We start from the raw sequence: 22,134 nt of genomic DNA, 5'->3' as shown, positions 1-22,134 counted from the left end.
AGGCTGAGTTGAGTTGAGTTGAGCGATGGATATATATATACATTGCTATTCCTTGATTTATAGCAAAAAAATGTTTACCTATCACAGAATTCGTTGTTATTGCCCTTTACTGTTGCCCTTTGGAATGTGACATTGCTAGGTACAATATGGGTACTATGGAAGGAGAGCATGGAAGGAGATGATTGTTCGTGTCTTTAGAGAATTGGTAAAAAGCGCTCAATTTATATTTTTGAAAATGATAGCAATAAATATATCTTGGGTGAGTACCCTTCCCAACTTTAGGTTGTCTCAGCATTCAATATTTGGAATGGGTGGAAGGATATTTGTGTCAGCTCTAAGCAGGGGATCACGATTTCCAAGTGATAGGAGCCTCTTGGTCTTCAGATCAGGTGAAGCTTAACTTTGACAAGTTCAGCTAGATTAGGCAGAGTTCATAGAGAATCAGGGTGGGACAATGAGATGAGCTTTCTCTGGTCCATTGGGATTATTGATTCAAACGATGCGGATGTTAGAGCAGTTTTCTAGGCTATCATGATGTTGGAGGGCGGTCTCACAGATGGAGTAGCAACGAAAGGAGACTCCCCTAAACGTGATAAGGTGGCTAAGGGATCTCATGTCTTTCCATGAAGATTTGCTCATTGCTTTGATGAGATTGGCAGGCTCATCTATTTCCTTCCAGCATGTCAGAATGTCAGCAAACAATGACGCTGATAGGTTAGCTAGGCAAGGGTATATGAGTAGAGCTTAGAGATGTTTGATTATGCACCTCGTGTGTTTTTATTGTTGTCTGGTTGTCCCTTGTGGAGGGTTTCTGTTACAAACCCAATCCGGTTCGCAACGGATTGATCTTCTTAGAGGGAAGATCGGCCTCTTGATCCACTTCGAGGGAAGGATCAATCCTCCTTTGTGCACGAGACACAATTTTTAACAATTTTCTTCATTCCTCTAAAAGTCTGCGTACATGATATTTATAGAAAGTCTCTAATCTAACTAAACCTTATCAACAACACTCCTACTTATCCTAAACAATTAGAAAGCAAATCTCAAAAGCAACAAAATCTAAACAAACTTATTTCTTCCAAGTGGACACGTAACAGTTTCTTTTGTTTTTTTTTCTTTTCTCTTCCTTCATTGGCCATCTCCATAGCGGGGTTTCCCCATTCTTTTATCGTTAATATAATTCTTTGTCATTCGAAAAAAAAAAGAAAAAGAAAAAAGCGACGCCCTTTCTAACTATGGATGCATTCTGTCACTGAAGACATATAGCGACAGTTTTTGCCATTTTGGTGACTGGATTTAGCCGACCAATTCCTATATTTCTTGCAGTGCAGTTGGAATTTCAAAGCCTTGTATTGAACTTCCTATTGCTTCCAAAATCTTTTCTTTCAGCAACAATAAGATTGACAAGCTTTGGCTTTACCCTCTCAATTGGGTACAATCTTTGAATTGGTTCCATAATATCTTGTACTAAATGATAGTCGGCTAATCCTCATTAATTGGAAGGCAGATGGTAGTGTGTGATATCCCAACTAATCTCACATAGAGAAAATTTCTAGATGATGAAAGTCTGCAGGGTGTCAGAGTTCAACCAACGGAAATCTAAAGAGGGTCACCCATATATGGGGAGCTCTCCAACAGGATCTCTAATAAGTCTTTAATTCACCTTTTCCTTTCTAAACAAATCCTCCCAAAGAATGCTTTTATATTTTTATGGGCTGACCAAATCTTTGTACTGATAAAGCATCTTGATTCCCTTAATCTTAGCTTTAAGAAGAATAGGGTGTCATCTGCAAAGAGGAAATGGCACATGGGAGATAAAGGAATTCTGTAGTGCCTGAATTTTCAAGTGAATGAATGTTTCTGCTCAATGCCTCCGCAAGAAGGATGAAGAAGATGGGAGAGGGATCTCCGTGCCCAATCCTATTGGAAGAATAAAGAATCCACAAGGAATTCCATTGACAAGAGCTGAAAATTTGGCTGAAGAATTGTATTCTTATTTTTGAATTAGATGCAAAATTTTCAAATTAGACCCAAATTTTCAAGGTTCTATGTGAATATGCCAATGGAATCATCAAATTTTCATATATTATTTGTTAATATCCTGTGAAATTCAAAATTATTTGAAAAGATATCATAGTGGAAAATGAAGTCTCATCTTAATCTAGTAAACACATTACTTGACACTCCTCCCATGAATTTTGTTCTTCTTTATTTAGAAAAAACAACCTTATATACAATAGATATATGAATTGAAAATTGGAAAAACATATACATTTTTTTTTAATTCACAGGAATTCTTTCCAGACATTTCCCGAATTTTTTGACATTTGTCTCGTTGAATTATTCCTTAATCAGAGCTAGAGCTGGCAACAGATTTGGACTATCAAACCCATCCAAAGGTTACAAATCGAAATGGGTGGGATATAGATATAAGCTGTAGATCTGTCCGATTGTCCTAGATGGGATATAGATTCAATCGAAACCTAATCGGATGGAGCATAAGCACACAAGTTGTGGGGCTGATGGAGTGTCGTAGGTCCGATTAAATAGTGGTAAAATATGAAATTCCCTTCATGTTTTTTAATGTATTTTCTTGTATTCCAACTATTCCCTAAACACTGATAAATAATTCAATTCGAATTGAAATGGATCATGACCCAACACCGAAAGTAGATTCTTAAGACCTATTCGTTTCAGATTGTGACAACAGATGGTGAGGGCCCCAACCGATTATTGGGCCCTCACCATCTTTTGTCACAATCTGAAACGAACGAGGCCTTAGGAATTGTCAGATTAGGGTTCGACCGGTAAGGATCCGAACCTATCCTGACCAAACATGGGTCGATCCTTATCGATTTGGATATGTGAAACTACCAGTTACTCCAAAAGGTATCAAAGCAAAGGTCCTGAGTTCAAACTCAAACCTCCTTGATGTCAAAAATTCACATATGCAATGGTCATCCCAAAAGTGGTGCCACATGTGCCATGTGTAGGCCAACCCAAAGGAAGAGGGGCCACACGTGAGGGAGAGTGTTAAAGTATAAAAGAATAATAACGCCTTCTCCAGAAGCTTAAGCTGTTGCAGTAACTGGTCGTTTCACAGCATTTGTTTGACAGCCAACTATGATCTCTCTCTCTCCACAAAATAACTGTGATTACTTCATATGCCAATTCCAACGCGTTTACACATGCAAAAAATAAAAGAATCACAAGTATATGGATTCTTCCGGTCATGGAAAGAGAACTTAGGTGTCAGCTAAATTTTTTTTGCAGGCTCATCGCTCTGTCTTTCCACAAAAGCCGTGAAGAACAGTCCTACCTCAGCCAATTGAATTGAATAAGCAAAAGAAGCTTCTTGAGTAGGCAAAAGAAGCTTCCCCACTGTACTTTCTTAGCAAAAAGTCTCGCCTAAACCCAACATTGTGCCTAGAGACCAACAAACAGAATCCAAGGTCATTTGTTTGTTTGCAAATGATTTCCATTAACAAACGAGCCCCTAAATCACTTAGCTTTAGAACTATATCTACTCACGTCATATTTCTATCAACTTTTGATACATCCCACCTCTGCCTACTGAAAGTTCGAAGCTTCATCGATGACAACACGCGTGGGAGTGCGTGGTATTCTTTGCCCCCTCTCCTTTATCTTTTCTTCTCTAATATGACCCTATCTTTTGAATCTCTTGAATGAGCTTTCTTGCCAACTTGCGCCCCTCTAATTTTCCCTGCAACCAATAAAGGTAGCTGCACCGCACCACCATCTTTTCTCGACAACAATAGAAAACCCTCTTCATAGGTCTAATCACAGATATAGATAAATCTAATAAGAGAGGTTCTTCTCCCTTTATATTCTTACTAATGCACAAGGAATATCAAGTGCTGAAAAAGAAAAAGGAACTGGAGATACTTCTTGTCGGATGCTCTCCAAAGGAAATCCCCCCTAAATCAAGGAAAATGGGAGTAGCCCATCAGTCTCCAAATCAGGGTTGGAAGCATATATTCTAGGGTTTTCTACCACACAAAGCCCATGTTTTGCATGGATATTAGGAGTTGAGTTGCTTCAATTCTCAATGGGTTTTGTAATTTTGTTTTGTAATGATGGGAGTAAATAACTTTAAAAGCAACCCAAAAAAATGTTACTGCATTAGCAAATAACCTCAAAAAACAAGAATGTTGGAAATCAATTGGGGCCAACAAGGATGACCCACATGAAGAAACATGGCAATTGCAAAATAATAGCAGTCCCACATGAAGAAACTTGACAAGTCCTAGGTTAAATATACTTCATCTTTTTTTTCTTCTTCTTCCTAGGTAGATATCCAGGACATAAATTTGAATGACAATAGGAAGTATCTAGAGGAGAAGAGAATGGAAAAAAAAATGTGTGCATTTAAATGCGTACTAATTTCAAATTAACCTGAATACATTGACAAATTCTGATGTTTGATAACTGAATTTGAAAGAGTTCATTTCATGTCAAACATTTAAGCTTGCAAATTAATGCTAAATCTAGCTCGTACATAAATGTTTTAAACTCACCCATAAGACAAGTTTCTTGTTCGAAGTAAAACACCACCCTTGATCATGGGATGAATCCTATCCACATGAAGTGGTGCTCTTCGTGGCGATGGCCTTTCAAGCGTCCCAAAAATCTCGAATTTCTTTTCACCTGAGCCATCTGCTGATTGCATTGGCTTTGTTTCATAAATTTCTACTGCTATTGATTCCAGATGGTGCAATTTGAAGTTGATCAACATTGAAAGCATCTTCTTGAGAGCCCATATATGCTGCCGCTGTTCCCAACTCCTGCAACCGAAAATCGTCGGCCCAAAGTATTGGGCTGTTGCTATTACAATCATATGGGCTAGGCTTCTTCCCCATACAAATGTTATTGTTAGTTGGGAAAATCCCTTGATCAGGTTGTTCTTCACCATATATGTGTAGGTCTTGGAAAGAAGGAAAATTGAAAGGAGAACACAAATCCTTAATGGCACCTGGATCAATGGTTTCTTGATTACTGATAGTCATGTTTTCACCATTCACCGCCTGGCAAGCTTTCTCTAGTATAGTCTGCATATACTTCCCTTGAGCCTCAATCTTCAACTGAAGGTGTTTCTGGACCTGATTCCCCATAGCCAAAATATGCTCAACCATGTCGAAATTGCAATGGAAAATTTGATGATATTTCGCATGGAAATTTTTTCAGATTTACCTCTATTTGTTCATGCAATCTTCTCTGGACCTCCATTTGCATCCTAAGTGCTTCATTAATGTGTACGTTCCTACTGAATTATCAAACAAATACAAACCCAAACAGTCTCAATAACATAAATCCCAATGGAACTAGCTCCATGAAAAACAAAAACAAAAAACAAGCCTTTCTTAACATAAAATCTCTATTTACTCAAGGGTGCAATAAAGATCATGCTAGTTACATACTCGTTCATGCTTCGACCCAGTATCCCGGATGACGATGACGCGGCATTTCTTTGCAGATCAAAGGCTGAAGCTGCGATTATAATGGAATAACTCACCTACTCATGTCATGGTATCCAAAAGAAAAAAAAAAAGAGTAGGCCAAAACAATCTATTGCCATCCTACTATGCACAATCACCTCTTTCACCATCTTTCATAGAGTGATCAATGAATTCTTTGTGTGGGTTCTTCCCAAGCCTGAATTTCTACCGACAACATTGCGCAAGATGTCACAAAGAGGAGGAGGAGGAGGAGAAGAAGAAATAACTCAAAGAGCGCAGTAACAAAGAAAACATATGAACCCTATTTCATACATACTTGAAGGTGGCTCTTGAGATGATAAAGAGTAAGACCCTTAACACCCATAACTCTCAAGATGGTTTTTGGGGTGGCCTCTACATATTCAAACAGAGAGATGAAAAAGCTTCATATGTAGATAACATCATTAGAAAGCACATGCAAAAAAAGTTGAGGATATAGAAGAATGATGTGGTAGAATAAATTAAAAAGTAAGAGTTAAGGAGGTAATACTGTCTGGTCCTCCAAGATGAGTGACGGCATCAACGAAGCGGTCGTGGAGCTCGACAGTCCATCGGAGGCGTGGTTTGGGGTCGGTGGTGAGGACAAGGCCAGAGTCCCCTTGAACACACAATGGCTTTTCATGGGAATTCATAGTAGGGTTCTTGGGATGGAACATTCTCTCTCGGCTGCTCAACAGAATAGGAAGAGATTCAAGAACAAATGCGACGCATATGGGAAGGAATAGGGTGCGTTTTTTTTAAGAGGAGAAGCTCCCCCCCCTCTCTCTCTCTCTCTATACTAGAAAGCCATACACTGGTGGTCATGCTATTCCCGTAAAAAAGCCACCAACTTCATCATCCAGGTTCCCTTTGCCAAAAGATACTCTAGAGAGAGAGAGAGAGACTATTAGCTTGTGCTTAAATAGAACCAAGGATTTACTTTAACATCTGTTATCAAAGGGTCTCTTTGGATACCTCCAAAATTACATGCATATAACCTTAAATCCAAATGGGTTTTGAAGTTAAAGATCATTATTTGCAAATAATGGTTACTGCAGTCTTAAAAATGATAGATTTGATAGCCTTTAAAGAGCTCTTAATGTCCAATTTGCAAATAATAATTAAAATATGGGATTTGCTAGCGTCCATCGTAAAGGGCATTTCGCAGATGGTCTGTTCCTCTGTGGCTACTGTCAGATGCAACAGACCATCCGCGAAATGCCCTTTGCGATGGACGCTAGCAAATCCCCTAAAATATTTAATCTTGGTCACAAATAATCAAGGACAGATTTTGGTAGCAACCAAAGAACCCCTAGGTGTTTGTCTTTATTATAAATATATTAAATATCTTACGTGTCTTTAAGTTTCACAATTCTGCATGATAATGATTTGATGATAACAAATCACAACCCATCATCTAATGAAATCAAATAAATATTGTCAGCAAATAGCTGAGAGAGAAAACCCGTACGCGTGTGGCTCTTTGGTTTAAAGTCATGGGTATGCTCCCCATTGGGAGTGAGTTCAAATCCCCGTCTCTTACCCAATACACGTGGTTTACAGGTGATTGCGTGCATACGTAGGGAATAGTCCTGCCCTAAAAAATAGGGTGGGATACCCTATGTCATGAGAGAGAGAGAGAGAGAGAGAGAGAGAGAGAAGAACGGCTATTTTTATATGGAACGTTTAAATTTTGAGGTGGGTTCTATGAGAGGATGTGAACTTCTCTTTCCATTACTGGTCATGCATGTGAAGCCTAATGGCAGGTGGCACCGTGGCAGGGACTTTCTTATTCTAAAGCTTGCTGCGAATGAACCTTATGGCTTTTGTGGAATAGAAGATTGTCTCTCCCTTGCTTATCATCAAAGCTATTCCATCAAAATTAATCCACAAAAAAACAAATTTAAATAGGTCTTAAACGCTACATGGACCCACATATATAGAAAAAAAGTGAAATGAAGATGAGTAAGAACAATATAAAGCTCTCTCACTCTCTCTCTCTCTCTGGCTGAAGGCAAAAAGTGTCTCAAATCTCATGGATATCATAGAAAGCTAAAGAGATGAATGGGAGATGAATGGACACCATTAATTTACTCTATTCCATGAGGGAATAGATGCTTTCTTCTTCGACAAATAAAGAAATATTCCTAATTGCATTCTCCCTAAACGACTACAAACCCAACTGGGTTTGTGCTCCAAATTCTATATATGCATCTACTTTGAAAACCCTATGCACCGATGAGAAAGACCTTTCTCTTACTTTTAAGGCCATACTTTGTACTTTGTATTCTACTTATAAACAAATCCCCCATTAGTTCCCACGTAGCTGGTCCATTTAAATACTTTTTGTAAAGCTGGTATTTAACATGGGATTTGCTAGCGTCCATCCCAGAAGGCATTTCGCGGAGAGGAGTCACCTCATATGAATTAAATGAATAAGACAAAATCTGAGCCTATGTGGCTGCTCTCTCATGCAACAGACGCTTTACCAATCCCATTTAACATTAGATCATTATTTATGCTTCAAAGTTTAAACAATGGAAGAGTAGCATGTGGGTTTTGCATGAACTAGCGAAATAATCTGGCGTTGAGCACTGATCCCACAGAATCTTACGGATCCTTATCACCGTTGGATCTTGATCAAATGATGACTGGAGTGGGCCCAGTTGATCCTGGCATCTTCTAAACTGTTGAACCAAATGGGACTGGGGCCCATTTGTCACTATTGTGTATTGTCAAAAAATGCTAAGAAGTGGGCCCTACTTGATCCTACAATTTATTTCAACTGTCAAACCAAATGGGCCTTGCTTCTATTGGTGTCCAAACATAGATCATTTCCTTTCCCTCGATGAAATAGCACCCCCAGGGCTGGGACCCAGTATGTTCATATCCGAATTGCTGGGCCCCTATATCAATGCCTGATACAGTGGCCATTCTCTTTCAAAATTCAAACCCACTAAGAAGAGGAAATGAAATTTCCTTGTGGTCTTCAACTGATTCTTCAAATGGATATGAATTTTTATATGATATCCGCATGTATGTATGCATATATTTTCTTTTACAAAAATGGCATTAAAAAAAAAAAGTACAGCGGGGCTCACCTTTTACATACGAAGATCCAAACCGTTCACGGTTCATCTGTTGGGTCCTCTAACGAGTGTGCCACAGTTCTTTGTTTTGAGCCATTCATTTTATAAGCCTATAATATGAGGGAATCAGGATATGTCCACTTCCGATGTGGGGCCAATGGTACTAGATGGGACCTTTGGCTCCGATTGGTTGCCAGTAAAAATTTTGTCCTAGGAAGTTTTAGTAAAATTTCATGTTTGGTTGCCTTTTAGCACAAGAATTTTTTTAATCCCACTCTTGTAATGATTGCCTTTTCATCCCATCCCAAAATAATCCCAGGAACCAAAAATAAGCTTGAGAAGAATTTTTTTCTTCCCAAGAGTTCAAGCAACCAAACAAAGGGTTTTTTTTCCCACCATAGTACGGTCAACCAAACATGGGATTTTTATTTTACCGGGATACTTCTAGGACTTTTTTTCCCTCCAATCTCCTTGGATTTTTCGTCCCTCATGTACTTTTTTTACCTGCTGAGCAAGTCATTCTCTTCCTTTTTAACCGTTGAGTAAGTAATTCACCAGTGTAACAGGTTATCTACCCCTTTTCCTTTTTAACCGTTGGCTTACTTTCTCTCTCCAAAAGTTTTTGACTTTGGATGGTCTATCCATGGTTTAAAATTTTGGTTTCGGTAACCGTTTCGGACCCACCAAAAACCAAAATTTTGATCCGAAATTTGGTAATTTGGTTCCAAATTCCGGATGCAAATTTCGATTCCGAAATTTTGGCCGAAATTTTGTAACACTTTTTTTTTAAATAAATAATGTCATTAAATCCAAGCAGAAATTTGGTAAATGGTGAAAAATTGAATTTCAGAAAATTTCGGTTTCAGTCCCCACCGAAATTTTGGATTTCGGTCGAAATTTAAAACCATGGGTCTATCTAGACCACCCATTTGGTGACCCCACCATGGTGGTGCAAAATTAAACCATTCAACTAATCTAAATCGTTGGATCATCAATGCCCTAACCCTCTATAGATAGGATGGTTAGGATCAACCTATGGAAATGATTTCATGGCCCATCTTATGGGGGGTTTGGATCATTCTATAGTGTTGGCCGAAGGGAACTTTTTGCAAAAAGAATGGACTTTAAGGCCTTTCATCATATAAAAACTCGATTTGATTTATTTGGTTTTTTAGATAATGAGAAAAAGGTTAGGAGACGAAAGTCGAGTTTAGCCTCTCCCAATCTCCCTCTTAAACCCTACTGTTCTTCTTCTTCTCTCTCTCTCTCTCTCTGATAAGTTGTAGGAGAGAGAATATGAGTCTGAAGAGTCTATTGGCATCTGCAGCCATAAAAGGCGTGACGGAGGCGAGGGCAAGGATCTTCGGGCACGTTCTTAATCCAACGGGGCAGCGCTCCCCACACAAGATCCTTCGCAAGAAGCTAATCGGTGAGAAGGTCGCTGCATGGTACCCTCACGACATCAAGAAAGACGATCCCCTCGTCATGGGTCGTCAAGAACACGAGTATGTACTCTTAATTTCTCCATTTTCTCATGCCCACCAACTGTTTGTTTATATTCCCCACTAATCTCTCTATCTCTGTTATCTGTATATGCACACTCTAGAGGCATGCTTGTTTTGTTTATCACATTCATGAGAACCCAGATTGTATATCTCTGTTTTTACTAATATGCCCTCCGTCTGTTTCCTTATATCTATCTCTCTGTGTGTTATAAGTATATGCGCACTGTAGAGGCATGCTTGTTTTGTCTATCACATTCATGAGACATTGGACACCCAAATTGTATGAGAAAAGCAAATGAAAGTATTAGTTCCAATATAAACCTTAAGGTCCAATGTAGATGTCGATGTGGCAGTCCGAACCTTACTGAATGTCACAATTTTTGGATAGAGTGATGTGGGTGTGGTTGCTGGAAGCCCGACACCGTGACTTGTGATTAATTTCCATGTTAAATGCTTCAGTGAGCCCATCTGAAATTTGCCCACTTTTGGGTCGGTTTTGAATCTGGTTTTTAAATTTGATCTTTAGATTATCTATGTTTTTGGTGACATTGGTCCTTTGGCATTCAGGCTACTTTGTGGTTTTTCATATATCTTACTTCACTTAGGGCAACTAATTTGGAAGGCTTGAAAACACTTGCAAGTGATGCATTTTACATGATTCAAGCGAGACCAGTCATCTTCAAGCACTTTATGCTGGAAGAGAATTTCTTTTTGTTAGAGGACTGAAGATTAATGATGGAAAGAGGTTCCAAGGTTTCAGCTTTTGGTTTCGGTATATGTTTCGGCCGTGACGTGACAAAAATGAAAAAAATTCGGTTTCAGATGAAAATTTCTGTGAAAATCCTATAAAATCATGGAAATGTATGAAAATCTATGCAAATGATGAGCATTTAAGATGAAACTTCACTAAGTATTAGCATAAGCACACATCCACACTAAAATCCCATCACAAAAGTTTAAAAAAAAAATCACTCATAATAGTTTACATCGAATACCTAGTGACATGCGCTGCCATATATGTCTCATAATTCAGTACATGTGAAATCTGACATGTAATTCATATGATATTTATATATAATACATATGTCTCATTTCACGTGCATTTCATATAAATATAATTATGTAACACTCACTGGTATGGTATACCCTTCTCACACACTTAGGGTTTTGGTGTCATAATGCATTTCAATTTCAGTATGCGTTTTGGTGAGGATGAAAATAGAAACATTTCAGTCCTTAGGGTTGGTTTCAGTGAAAATTCAAAACCATGGGAGGTTCTTAGTGGCTACTGGTATTAATGTGGAGGCAAATAAAATGATAGATCTTACGATGGTTTTGGATGTAAGGTTGTTGGGATTTGGTCTAGGATTAGTTTGTTTAGCTGGAGATTTTTGTTTTATTTTTATTTGAAGCCTTATTTTAGTGTTTAATTCATATTTGATTCGTCCTAAATGCGAGGAAGTCCACATCAGCCATATGGCCTACTATCTTGTTTTAGAAACAACTTTCTAACCCTTCTACCCATGGCCCACCACCTAATATCCTAAATACAGGCACAAAATTCCATCTTACATAAACCCCTAAACCCGATGCATCTAAAGCCCTAACACCCCTACTCCCATTTTTTTTCCTAAATGGTAACACCCCTAGTCTCTACGCTAATTCAAATGTGGGAAAAAGGATCCATCAACCATTTTCCTATATTTCTCCCTCATTTGATCCTTTTCACATACACTTCCTCCCCCCCGGCCCACCCACGCCACGCCCCAAAACCAATATGTTCCTTAACATTTCGCATCTATTTTCTACCCAATTTTCCTTAACCATTTCCATAACCCAAGATTAGCACCCACCTTGAACCCATTATCTAGTACCATTCCGCTAGCCACCTCGGGTATTGTTTTTGAGCCTTTGTTAGCTTTATTTTTGTAGATGTATTATTTATGATTCATTTTCTTTAGATCTGATTTATCGTCATTACTTAGCTGACTTTCTATATGGATCAAATGCCTAGTTTGCTTTATGGATTGAAATAGTCTTTATGTCCCTTGTTTGATATAATTAGTCCAGCTGTGAAGAAGTTGGGCTACCTCCTGTCATGTTGGTTACGCCCTCTTGGTTAAGAAAGAGGTAACGACATTGATTGCATTGATTGTCTATGCGTATGACATTGTGGTAATATAGAATTCTCCTCATAAGTTGAGAATGTTGAAGGCATTCCTAGCTTAAGAATTTGAAATCAAGACTTTGGGTAGCTTAGATATTTTTGGGGTATTGAAGTTGCATGCTCGAACAAGGGTATCTTCATATCATAAAAGAAGTACATTATGGAGGAAGCTAGGGACCAAGCCTGCAAATACTATAGTAGTCTGGTTGACCCAAATCACTAATGGAAGTGAGGGAAGGCCTCTATCCAATGAGGGGTTATTTCGGAGATTGGTTGGACGTCTCCTTTACTTATTTCTTACTAAGTTTGATATTAGATATGATGTTAGTGCGATCATTTAGTTCATGCATGCTCCTCAGATTCTCCATTTATGAGCAGTTAAGTCCCGAGGTATTTGAAGGGCTCTCCAGGAAACAGTTGTTCTCTAATCATGGTCGCCTATATATGGAGGCTTTTACTGATGCTGACTAGTAGGGATGTTAATGGACCCAGACAGTTTAATGGATCCAAAGGATTGAACGTTACTGAATTGGATTTGAGCGGAGCAGGTGGATCCTACTGTGCCTTATTGGATCCATGTCCTATGGTCCGAAATTATTTCTGATCATAACCCATACTTGGCCCCAAAATCAGATGGAGCGTTCTAGATCCGAATAGAAGGTGCCAATGATCAATGTATGAAAATAACCTTCATATTTCCATTCATTTATGTCTATTTGTGAGGGTATTTTTGTAACATTTAAAAATCCTACTTAAAACCACAAACAAGATTTCATTTTCCTGCTTTAGTTTCAATGACTATTCTCCTCTCTCTCGAGTGTTTTCCCTCTTTCCTGTTTCCTCTTCCCTAATCCCAGGCCCTAACTTTGTACAACATAAGTAGGACCTAGGACACTCCGATGGACGGTCCGATTCAAAATGGATTGTGACCCAAACTCGAAAAGTATGATTCAAAAAGCAATCCAAAAAGGATCTGACCAATAAGGAATCTGAATGGATCATGGTCAAGGCGTAAGTGGATCCGATCCAAAGTGGATCCGATCCAAAGTGGATCCGATCCAAAGTGGATCCATTGACATCCTACTGTCTGGGCAGGTTCTGTGGATGATAGAGATTCTGCCATTGGTTATTGTACCCAAGGTTTTAAATTTCGGTTTCGTTACAGGTTTCGGGCCCCACAAAAATCGAAATTTCTCTCGAAATCCGGCGATTAATAAAAACAATATTTTATCAGTTATCGAAATCCCTGAAATTTTGACCGAAATTTCAGGGACTTTCGGTCGAAATTTTGGGATAATTATAAAATAATTAAAAAACAAAAAAAAAAAAAATGGTCGAAATCCCTAAAATTTCGGAAATAACAAAATTTCGACCGAAATTTCGTGCGAAATTAATACACATTTCGGGTATGTGCCAATTTCGTTTCGGTCTCCACCGAAACCCGAAATTTCGGATTTTGGGTCGAAATTTAAAACCATGATTGTACCTTTGTGGGAGGAAATGTAGTTTTTTTAGACAAAAGTAATGTATATTACAAGAAAAGGAGTTACAAGTGCACATCGATGATCAAAGATTGCCCCATAAACAAACATTCTCTAGATGCAGCTGATTTAGTTTCTTGGATGAGCATTGAGCAAGAACAACCATTTGTGGCCATATCAGGTTTGGAGCTAAGATTATGGCTATGGCACGGGGTTGTTGCTGTTTTGCTTTGGCGCAGGATTCTTCTATACGATATGAGAGTGAAGGTGGAAAGGCCCATGAAGCTTTACTATTACAATAAAGCTGCTATTAGTATAACTCATACTCCAATTCAGCATGATCGTATCAAACACAGAGAGATTGACAGGCATATTGTTCAACGGAGTTGCTTATAAGGAGATCTGTTTGCCATTTGTGAAGACCGGGGATCAACCAACTTGCAAACACTTTAACTAAAGGGGTTGTCAACCCCAAGTTGGAGTCTATATTGTGTAAGCTAGGCATAATCAATATTTATGCTCAGCTTAAGGGTGAGTATTGATAGATATATTTCACGTCATATATCATTGATGGGAACCCTCACTAATGGGTTGCATTCTTGTAACTATGTTGTCTGATTTATTTATAATACACATAAGGAGTCGTGGGGTTTTCACTTTTGGATCTTACGAACTCTCTTTTCCTTCTCCTGCATACGTTATACACGATTGAATCACAATTTCTAATAAGTTTGCATGGGAAACGTCCAGGAACAATATAAATGTTTAATATACTTGAATAAGAATAGCAAGAACCTTATATTTTTTGGATTGATCTGAATGTGTAGAATCTGTCGTAGTGCTGTTGAATAGGATCAAGCTCCTTAGGGTGGTCTGCCCTTCATTATTGTCTATTAAGGGCCATTCCCCAATGCAACTATGATGGCTAAAAATCCAGTAACACATATTATTAGTACTCTTCCAAGGTAGAGATAAAACAGATTTCCTGACTTATTGTTGGCTACTCCTTGTTGGAATGCGTATCACAGATGTAAAGTGGAAACTGGAAAGCTTAAATTGGTAATCTTGCAATTTTTTGTCAGTTGTACTAGCATGTGAACAGTGAAACACCTGATGTGTGTAATGTTTTTGTGTTACAAGTTGGAACCTAATGGGCATTATTGATGTTATTTTTAATTAGTAAAAGAGGATCAGTTTAGTATCCTGCAAGAGCGTCACTACAGCTGTCGAACTATATAAATTGTCCAGCAGGCGTGTGAACCGTGGATGGATCATGGTGCAAAAAGCCCACAAATCAAGCACTACTAACACGGATTAAAACACCGGTTTTCTTCTTCTGTAACCGTCTCTTTTGAAGGCCGTTGTAACCATCTTTTTTGCAGGCCAGATATTATGTTAGTCAAACATACTTCTTATGTTCTTATTTCAATAGCGAAATCAACATTGATAGATTACTCAAATGTTGAGCTTATTGTGGTATCAGCTAACCAAATTTCTAAAATCGAACGTAGTTTATTCTTTACACCAACACATCCTTTTGATGTTTGGTTATCTTTATACTTCAGATGCTGTTTACAATGATGAATCCTTTGAATATTACATCTGAAATTTGGTATTAAAGCCCATATCTGAAATGTATAACCATTTTTTGTTGTGTATAACAGGCGTTTGTCTAAGCTAGAAATGTTGAAGCGTCGTGGGAAGGGCCCACCCAAGAAGGGTCAAGGAAGGCGTGCAGTTAAACGTAACAAATAAAGTCATCCTCTAATGGCGTGCGAGTTCTATTATCTGCATCTAATGCTGTTTTATTAGTTACTTTTATAGCTACTCAGAGTTGCTGTAATTTTGTAATCTAACGTGTTGACCCAATTGGTTGCGCTGCTGAAATCGATCTTCACCTGATTATACAGAGACATCATTTAACTTTAAATGTGACTTTGTAGTGTTCTTGCTTATTTGGTTATGCACAATATCGATTCATGGTTCAGGCACGGTATATCGGACTGAATTCTGTTGATGTTTGGTGTAATTTATGGCAACATTCTCATAGACACCTGGGAAGGAGATTTTGCACAAGGGGTGATTTGGATCCTGTAGAGGTGAAGAATACGATCGATTTTGGGCATTGTAGAAAGGATTGAATATGATGGATGAGGGGGGTGTTGCTTTGCTGCCAGAGAAGATGCAACATGATAGAAAAGTTTGCTCCGCCGCGTAAGATCCTCGAATCTACCAAGGCCGCCATCTGCGGCCTATTTTCGTTCTCTTCCCTGCTCGGGAAAGTGGATCAAAGAAAGGATGCTTGCTTCTCTTCTTTGGAATGGATGTTTTTACCATCGATGATCTCAAGATTTGGCCATTTCAGATCCTTAGCAACAATGGCACATCTCAGATCCTATCCTTCAAAACGTTCAGAACCCACTGGATGATGATACTGGAATAACCTTCTATCATTAGTTCGTTGGATAAACTTACTGGAATAACCTTATATCATTAGTTTGTCGGATAAACTACGTGAAGATGTTCAATCCCATTAATAAAACTATAGTTTCTGCCTCATTAGAATACACTTCACCAGCTAGGCTGAAACTATTCATGGTGATTTCTAAACACTCCCCCAACATCGACTGACCTGGGATTGCTTTTAGAGGTGTCATCAAAATTAAGTTAAATCATATCTATAGAAGGCTTTCATTGTGCTGAAAGTATGTGCCTTTCAATTATTTAAAACAATACTTAATGGCAATGATTTCACGAAATAATTGGCTTTTGCTCCATTATAATCTTACTAATGGTCTTATTCATCTCTTAAAAAAATCTGAAGATTTCGTTCATTCCAAATATGTCAAGTTATTGTGTCACGCCCGACCGCACTATGAATTATTGTCCGGTTTTGGGTCTGATACCCTACCCGGTTTTGTTTTCCAGCAGCACTAACCGTGCCCCGGCAGGGACCGCTCCTTGGAGATGCTGAAAATGCATCTACACATGGAGAAGGAGAGTTCACATATATTTTTGGGAAAATTGCCAATGGGGGACAAAATACAAGAATTGCCAATAGAACACACTTTTGAAATGGGGGTTATCAAGCCCACAAACACTCTCTCCCTTTTTCGATGTGGCTTACATATTGTGTAAGGTATAAGGCACCATAGGTCTTTGCCAACATTTCCAAATGGTTAGAACTTCATCGAAAATTGCTGTACTCTATAGATTTATTTTCTCTCGGGCTTTTTGCACGAAGTAATAGTGTCTTTTTTGGTAGGTAAGATGGGGTTCGAACTTCTGACCTCAAAGTTGAAGGATAAAGCATTAACCAATTGAGCTAGAAGCTCAACCCCTCGAATTTATCTTTCTGGTCACCACAATCTAAAGGTTAGGGGATGATGAACGCCAAAAATTCGCCCAAGGGAATGTCGCATCTTCATCACCCACCAAACATTTAAAAATTGACCTGAGTGAGAACACACCATTTGGATCCAGAGCCAAATCATTATATTGGATTCTCTATAGAAACTCTACAACCAGTCAAACAATCCGAGTAAAAGAGATGAGTTGCATATCTCACTTTGTCTTAGACTTCTTATATGCTTTATGCCACATATAAAAATCTCATCCCCTATGCTAAAAAAACATCTTTGATCCCCAAACCTTTAACCAAATTTCTCCCAAAATCTAATTCTATCATCCCCTAAACTTAACTTTTGAACATTACAAATGGACTGTCATGCTCCCAAATCTTTCCTCCATCCCATATTTTGCTCCAATGATGTTCGACACAAGGTTTCTCTTTTCCTTCTTCGAATCTCCACAGCCACTTCCCTAATAAGACCGTCATTTAAGAACGAGCGCAACAACCCTTCTTTTAGCGTTTCCCTTAGGCTTGGTTTCTTTCGGCGTAAACTGGGCACAAAATAAATTTTGAAAAATAGGCATAAAATCTGTTTTAAGCCCGTTTTACATTGAAGAAATAGACCCTTGCAGATTTTAACAATCATTAAACACAGCGCATTTCATTGTAACTTTGAAATTATCATTAAACTTCTTTCATGATTGGAATAAAAAAATTTGATCTCATGTTGTGAAACGCACAGTAATGCACATAAAATGCATGAATAAAATTTGTGCATCGCCAGCATGTGTTTTGAGCCTTTCTAAAACTTTACATAGATCTGCTCCTTCAATTCAGAATTTCCAGGGGAATCCTAGACTCCCAATATACGATGGAATTCAGCACCTAGAAAATCTTTCACTGTGCATGGAATGCGAGCAAATATATCATATTAAAGGCTTAATCATCCTTTGGCTATTGTAAATGGAGCTGAATTTGATTCTTTTTGGAGTTTTCACTAGAACTAACCAGTGTAATTCTAGCTTGTGGGCGCATTGACCCAAAGCTCATGTACTGGAACAGTATCATACCTCACTAATCGGTGGAGGAGTTTTGTTGAGAACCGAGAGTCGTCAAGTCGTTAAGAGGGTGTAGAGTAGCAGGCCAGGTCAAGCAGAATCAAAGGGAAAAGAGAACTCACTTGATACTGAGAAGAAGCACAAGTTGTAGGCAGTAGCATGCTTAGAATGAGAAAGCTTACTCATGCCGAGCAAATGGAACATAATGAGACCTGATCCTGCACTTAATTTGCAGTCCTTTCACTTCCCCTTCGTCTGCCCCCAAACTCTCATGTGTTACTTATTCCCTTGTAGCAACCATTTTGTTCTTGGTCGGAGAAAACCAGTTAAAAATCAAGAGCACTAAGAATTTTCCATGATCCGGAGCAGCTCTGGGTAATTCTTTCTTATGTCATCACAACTTCCAGAAACTTGATCACTTGATCTAGATAATTATTGATGCTCTTGACTAAAGCAAGGAGGATGCCCCTCTCACCAAAATGACCAAATGAGCAATTCGGCGTAGTGAAACCAATATTTCTTTAGAAAATGCCAAGTTAGGTCTGAAAATTATTGTTTCTCTTGACTAAAGCAAAGAGGATGCCCTCTCACCAAAGGAGCAATTAGTAGCTGCCAAACCTATATCGCTTAAAAAATGCTTAGTTGGGTTCGTGAATCTTCTCCACTTCCACACGATACTCCAGAAAATTTTAGTACCATCGTTTTGTAGAGCAACTCCTTCAAAGCTACTCATTTCAGAAACTTCGATCATGGGAGGATCTCTTGCTTTTGTAATCCATGATAAAAAAAAATCTCTCAGAAGTCAGAACCTTAGCAGTATCCATTCCTTGTTTAGGTCTAGCTGACAAAGAGAATCTACAATTTCAGTAAAGTTACTTTTTAATGATGTAACTGATGAGCGTTCTGGTTGAGGAACCACAACTTACCCTGGCTATTTTTTTTTCAGGAATTACCAATGCACAAAAGGAATCTGGTACTGGGTGAAGCTTCCATTCTACGTTGGTTGAGTAATCCTCTCTTCAAAGGGTAAGATGCGATTACCAGCCCTTTCTGTTAGTAAGGGGAAAGCAACAGGCAAAAAGAATAGAGAAATGAACTCCCTAGCCGATTCCTTCGACCTCATGGTTGTTAATGCAAACAAATAGAGAAATGAACTCCCTAGCCGATTCCTTCGACCTCATGATTGTTAAAATTCCATCTATCTCTATTATCATGGAGTTGAGATATATTGCCCACCACAAATCCATGTATTCCTTCCTTTGTCTCTAACCAGCTGCACCCTCGCCTTTTAACCACCCTCCTTTCACTCATTGCACGCCTCACCTTCTCCACATTGTTTATCTGCCCTGTCTCTGCATATATATTTGACAACAAGGTCTGAAAACCAGCTTCCTTTGGCTCAAGTTCATGTAAATGTTGCACCACAATCTCTGCTTCATCCACATTCCCATGTATTCTACAAGCAGCAAGCAATGCTCCCCATACACTGGCACTAGGCTTGATATGCATTGTCACTATTAAATCTTTAGCTTCATTGATGCGCCCTGCTCGGGCAAGCAGATCAACCACACTCCCATAATTCTCCTCCATGGGCATGACTCCATACTCTTCCTTCATTGCTTTGAAATATTTGACGCCCTCTTCAACTAGACCGGCATGGCTACAAGCGGATATGAGAGCGACAAAAGTGACATGGTCTGGCTCTATATCTTTCTCCCTAACCATTCTTTGGAAGATCCTAATCGCCGCTTCCCCATCTCCATGTATCCCATAACCGTCGATCATTGAAGTCCATGAGATCCTATTCTTCTTAGACATCCTATCGAATTGCTTTCCCGCCCACCAAATCATCCCACACTTAGAATACATGTCCAAGAGGGCATTCCCTACTAATATCTCTTTGTCCAAGTCATTTTTAAGAGCATAGCAATGGATTTCCTTCCCATAGAGGAGCAAAGAAGATCTAGCACACATTGGAAGAACAATAGCCATGGTCACTGCATTTGGTTTTGCACCACCACAGGATAATTGAGTCATAGCTCGAACAATAGACCACGCATCATCTATACAGTCATTCTCCACATATCCAACAACCAATGCATTCCACATTGTTGCCGTGTTACGCCATAGAAAGTTATCCTCCTTTTTGAAAACCCGGCGAGCATACACCATGCAATTGCACTTACCATACATGCCTATCAACGCAGTCGAAATGAAAGCATCCAACTCCAGCTGCCTTCTCGCAATAAAACAGTGCAATTCCTTTCCCACTCGCAAGTTTGTTATGTTGGTGCAGGCAGTGATTAATGTGGTTAGAGTTACATAATTCGGCTTTCCACCCCTGTAAACCATCTCTCTGAGAACCTCAAATGCAATAGAAGGGCATTCGTTTTGTACATAAATCGCTATTAAAACAGACCATGCTACCACACTCTTTTCTCGCATTGAATCAAAGACACCCCTAGCTAGCGCCGGGCAACTACATCTACCATACATGTCAATAAGAACGCTTCCAACATAGACATCACTCTCAATGTATGTGCTAATCTTTCTAGTATAACCATGTACTTGCTCTCCATAGCTAAGATCTCTCAATTGCACACAAGCAGAAAGAACACTAGCAATGGTGTTAGAATTGGGTGAGAAGCACAAAGCCGCATTGTCTACATAGTTTGATTCTCTTCTCATTCTATTGAAAACACGCAAGGCATCGCTAGCACGACCGTTCTGAGTGTAACCCGCGATCATGGCGGACCACGTGACAACATTTGGTTCTGGCATTTGTTCAAACAATCTACTAGCCCCCTCCCAATCCCCGGTATGGAAAAAGCTGGATATCGCCACGTTCCAAGAGACGGGTCCTGGTTCAGGAATTTCGTCGAACAGTTGGAGGGCGTTATTCAGAGACCCACATTGGGCATACATGGAGAGGAGGGCATTGGTTACATAGGCGTCGGATTCAAATCCGCGCTTGGTGGCGTCGGCATGGATGGATTGGCCTTGAGCGAGAAAGTGAGGATTGGTGGTGGAGGAGGAGGATTTGAGGAGGATAGGGAATGTGAAGGTGTTGGGTTGGAAGCCATCCTTTCTCATTTGGTGATACAGTGAGATGAGTTCCCTCCATTTCCCTTGCTGACTATAGAGATTCAAAAGAGCCGTTGCAGAACCCATCAAAGATCTCTCTTTATTTTGTGCAATTGGATAGACTTTTGGTCGCCGGTTGGATCAATGGACTTCATCATGTCCAAGTGGCACATGTGGGTTCATTTTCAAGAAATGATGAGCAGAAGGATGGGAAAGGATGGAAAATAACACAATGGCCGATATCTAAGACCACATGCGATACATCCGAATCGTCCCGCCCGGGTAGAGTATATATCGGACTCATAAACCTTTATTATTTGACGCATAAGAAGACGAAAATATCCTTATATGTGATAAAGAGGAAAATACTTATTAACAGGACCAAAATACCAATGGTAGGGGTGGCAACGGAGCGAAGCGGGGCTGTATGTTGCATTCCCCGTCCCCCCCCCATCGGGGATGGCAGGGTATCTCCGTCCCCCGCGGGGAAAATTTAATCCCCATCCCCACCCCATATACTACGGGGAAAAATTCCCCGCCACATTCCCTCCTTACTATGATAACAATTTCTACAAATTTAATTTAATCAAACAATTATCAAATAAAAATCCAAAGTTCCAAACTAAAATATATCACTTTATGGAAGTATTTTCGTAATATTAAAGTTATATAGGGATATTTATGTAGTTTTATAGATGGAGATTGCAGGGTGGGGCTAGAACCATCCACCATCCCCGCCCTGTCCTTGATTAGAGGAATTTTTTTAATCTCCGTCCCCATTCCCATACCATCCCCGCCCCGCACGGGGGATCTCCACTCTCACGGTTTTAATTGCCAGCCCAAACCAATGGTGCTCATTGATATGTTTTGATATGGTGGGTGGGTCCCACCAACTCAACTCCA

General features: G+C 39.3%; 2 protein-coding genes and 1 pseudogene across 3 annotated transcripts; 1 reads left to right on the top strand and 2 right to left on the bottom strand.

Annotated features, from left to right (window-relative positions):
- Positions 1 to 4,360: 4,360 nt before the first annotated feature.
- Positions 4,361 to 6,370, bottom strand: LOC143854519 (myb family transcription factor IPN2-like; annotated as a pseudogene). Its single transcript, XR_013237539.1, has 6 exons — positions 6,007 to 6,370; positions 5,794 to 5,870; positions 5,615 to 5,681; positions 5,439 to 5,508; positions 5,212 to 5,284; positions 4,361 to 5,120 (listed from the first exon to the last, which is right to left on the bottom strand). The product of XR_013237539.1 is annotated as a myb family transcription factor IPN2-like (transcript).
- A 3,367-nt stretch (positions 6,371 to 9,737) lies between these two features.
- On the top strand, positions 9,738 to 15,692 carry LOC143855145 (37S ribosomal protein S27). The gene is made up of 2 exons (XM_077365356.1): positions 9,738 to 10,089; positions 15,402 to 15,692. Exons 1-2 carry the CDS (start codon positions 9,881 to 9,883, stop codon positions 15,490 to 15,492), a joined length of 300 nt encoding a protein of 99 aa, XP_077221471.1. The 5' UTR covers positions 9,738 to 9,880; the 3' UTR covers positions 15,493 to 15,692.
- A 2,309-nt stretch (positions 15,693 to 18,001) lies between these two features.
- On the bottom strand, positions 18,002 to 21,728 carry LOC143854215 (pentatricopeptide repeat-containing protein At1g11290, chloroplastic-like). Its single transcript, XM_077364065.1, has 2 exons — positions 19,074 to 21,728; positions 18,002 to 18,988 (listed from the first exon to the last, which is right to left on the bottom strand). Exon 1 carries the CDS (start codon positions 21,316 to 21,318, stop codon positions 19,306 to 19,308), a length of 2,013 nt encoding a protein of 670 aa, XP_077220180.1. The 5' UTR covers positions 21,319 to 21,728; the 3' UTR covers positions 18,002 to 18,988; positions 19,074 to 19,305.
- Positions 21,729 to 22,134: the final 406 nt, after the last annotated feature.

This window comes from Tasmannia lanceolata, unplaced genomic scaffold, assembly GCF_043159265.1.
Source record: "Tasmannia lanceolata isolate RefF3 unplaced genomic scaffold, GAP_Taslan_0.1 ptg000020l, whole genome shotgun sequence".
Taxonomy (NCBI): Eukaryota; Viridiplantae; Streptophyta; class Magnoliopsida; order Canellales; family Winteraceae; genus Tasmannia; species Tasmannia lanceolata.
The sequence above is the reverse complement of the archived record's forward strand: the minus strand, read 5'-3'. Positions and strand labels throughout refer to the sequence as shown.

What these genes read in the sequence shown, in the direction of transcription:
- LOC143855145 (XM_077365356.1), top strand. Translation starts at nt 9,881, where the DNA reads ATGAGTCTGAAGAGTCTATTGGCATCTGCAGCCATAAAAGGCGTGACG. An exon ending in ATGGGTCGTCAAGAACACGA is followed by an intron (nt 10,090 to 15,401) that starts GTATGTACTCTT and finishes TGTGTATAACAG; the next exon opens with GCGTTTGTCTAAGCTAGAAA.
- LOC143854215 (XM_077364065.1), bottom strand. Translation starts at nt 21,318, where the DNA reads ATGGGTTCTGCAACGGCTCTTTTGAATCTCTATAGTCAGCAAGGGAAA.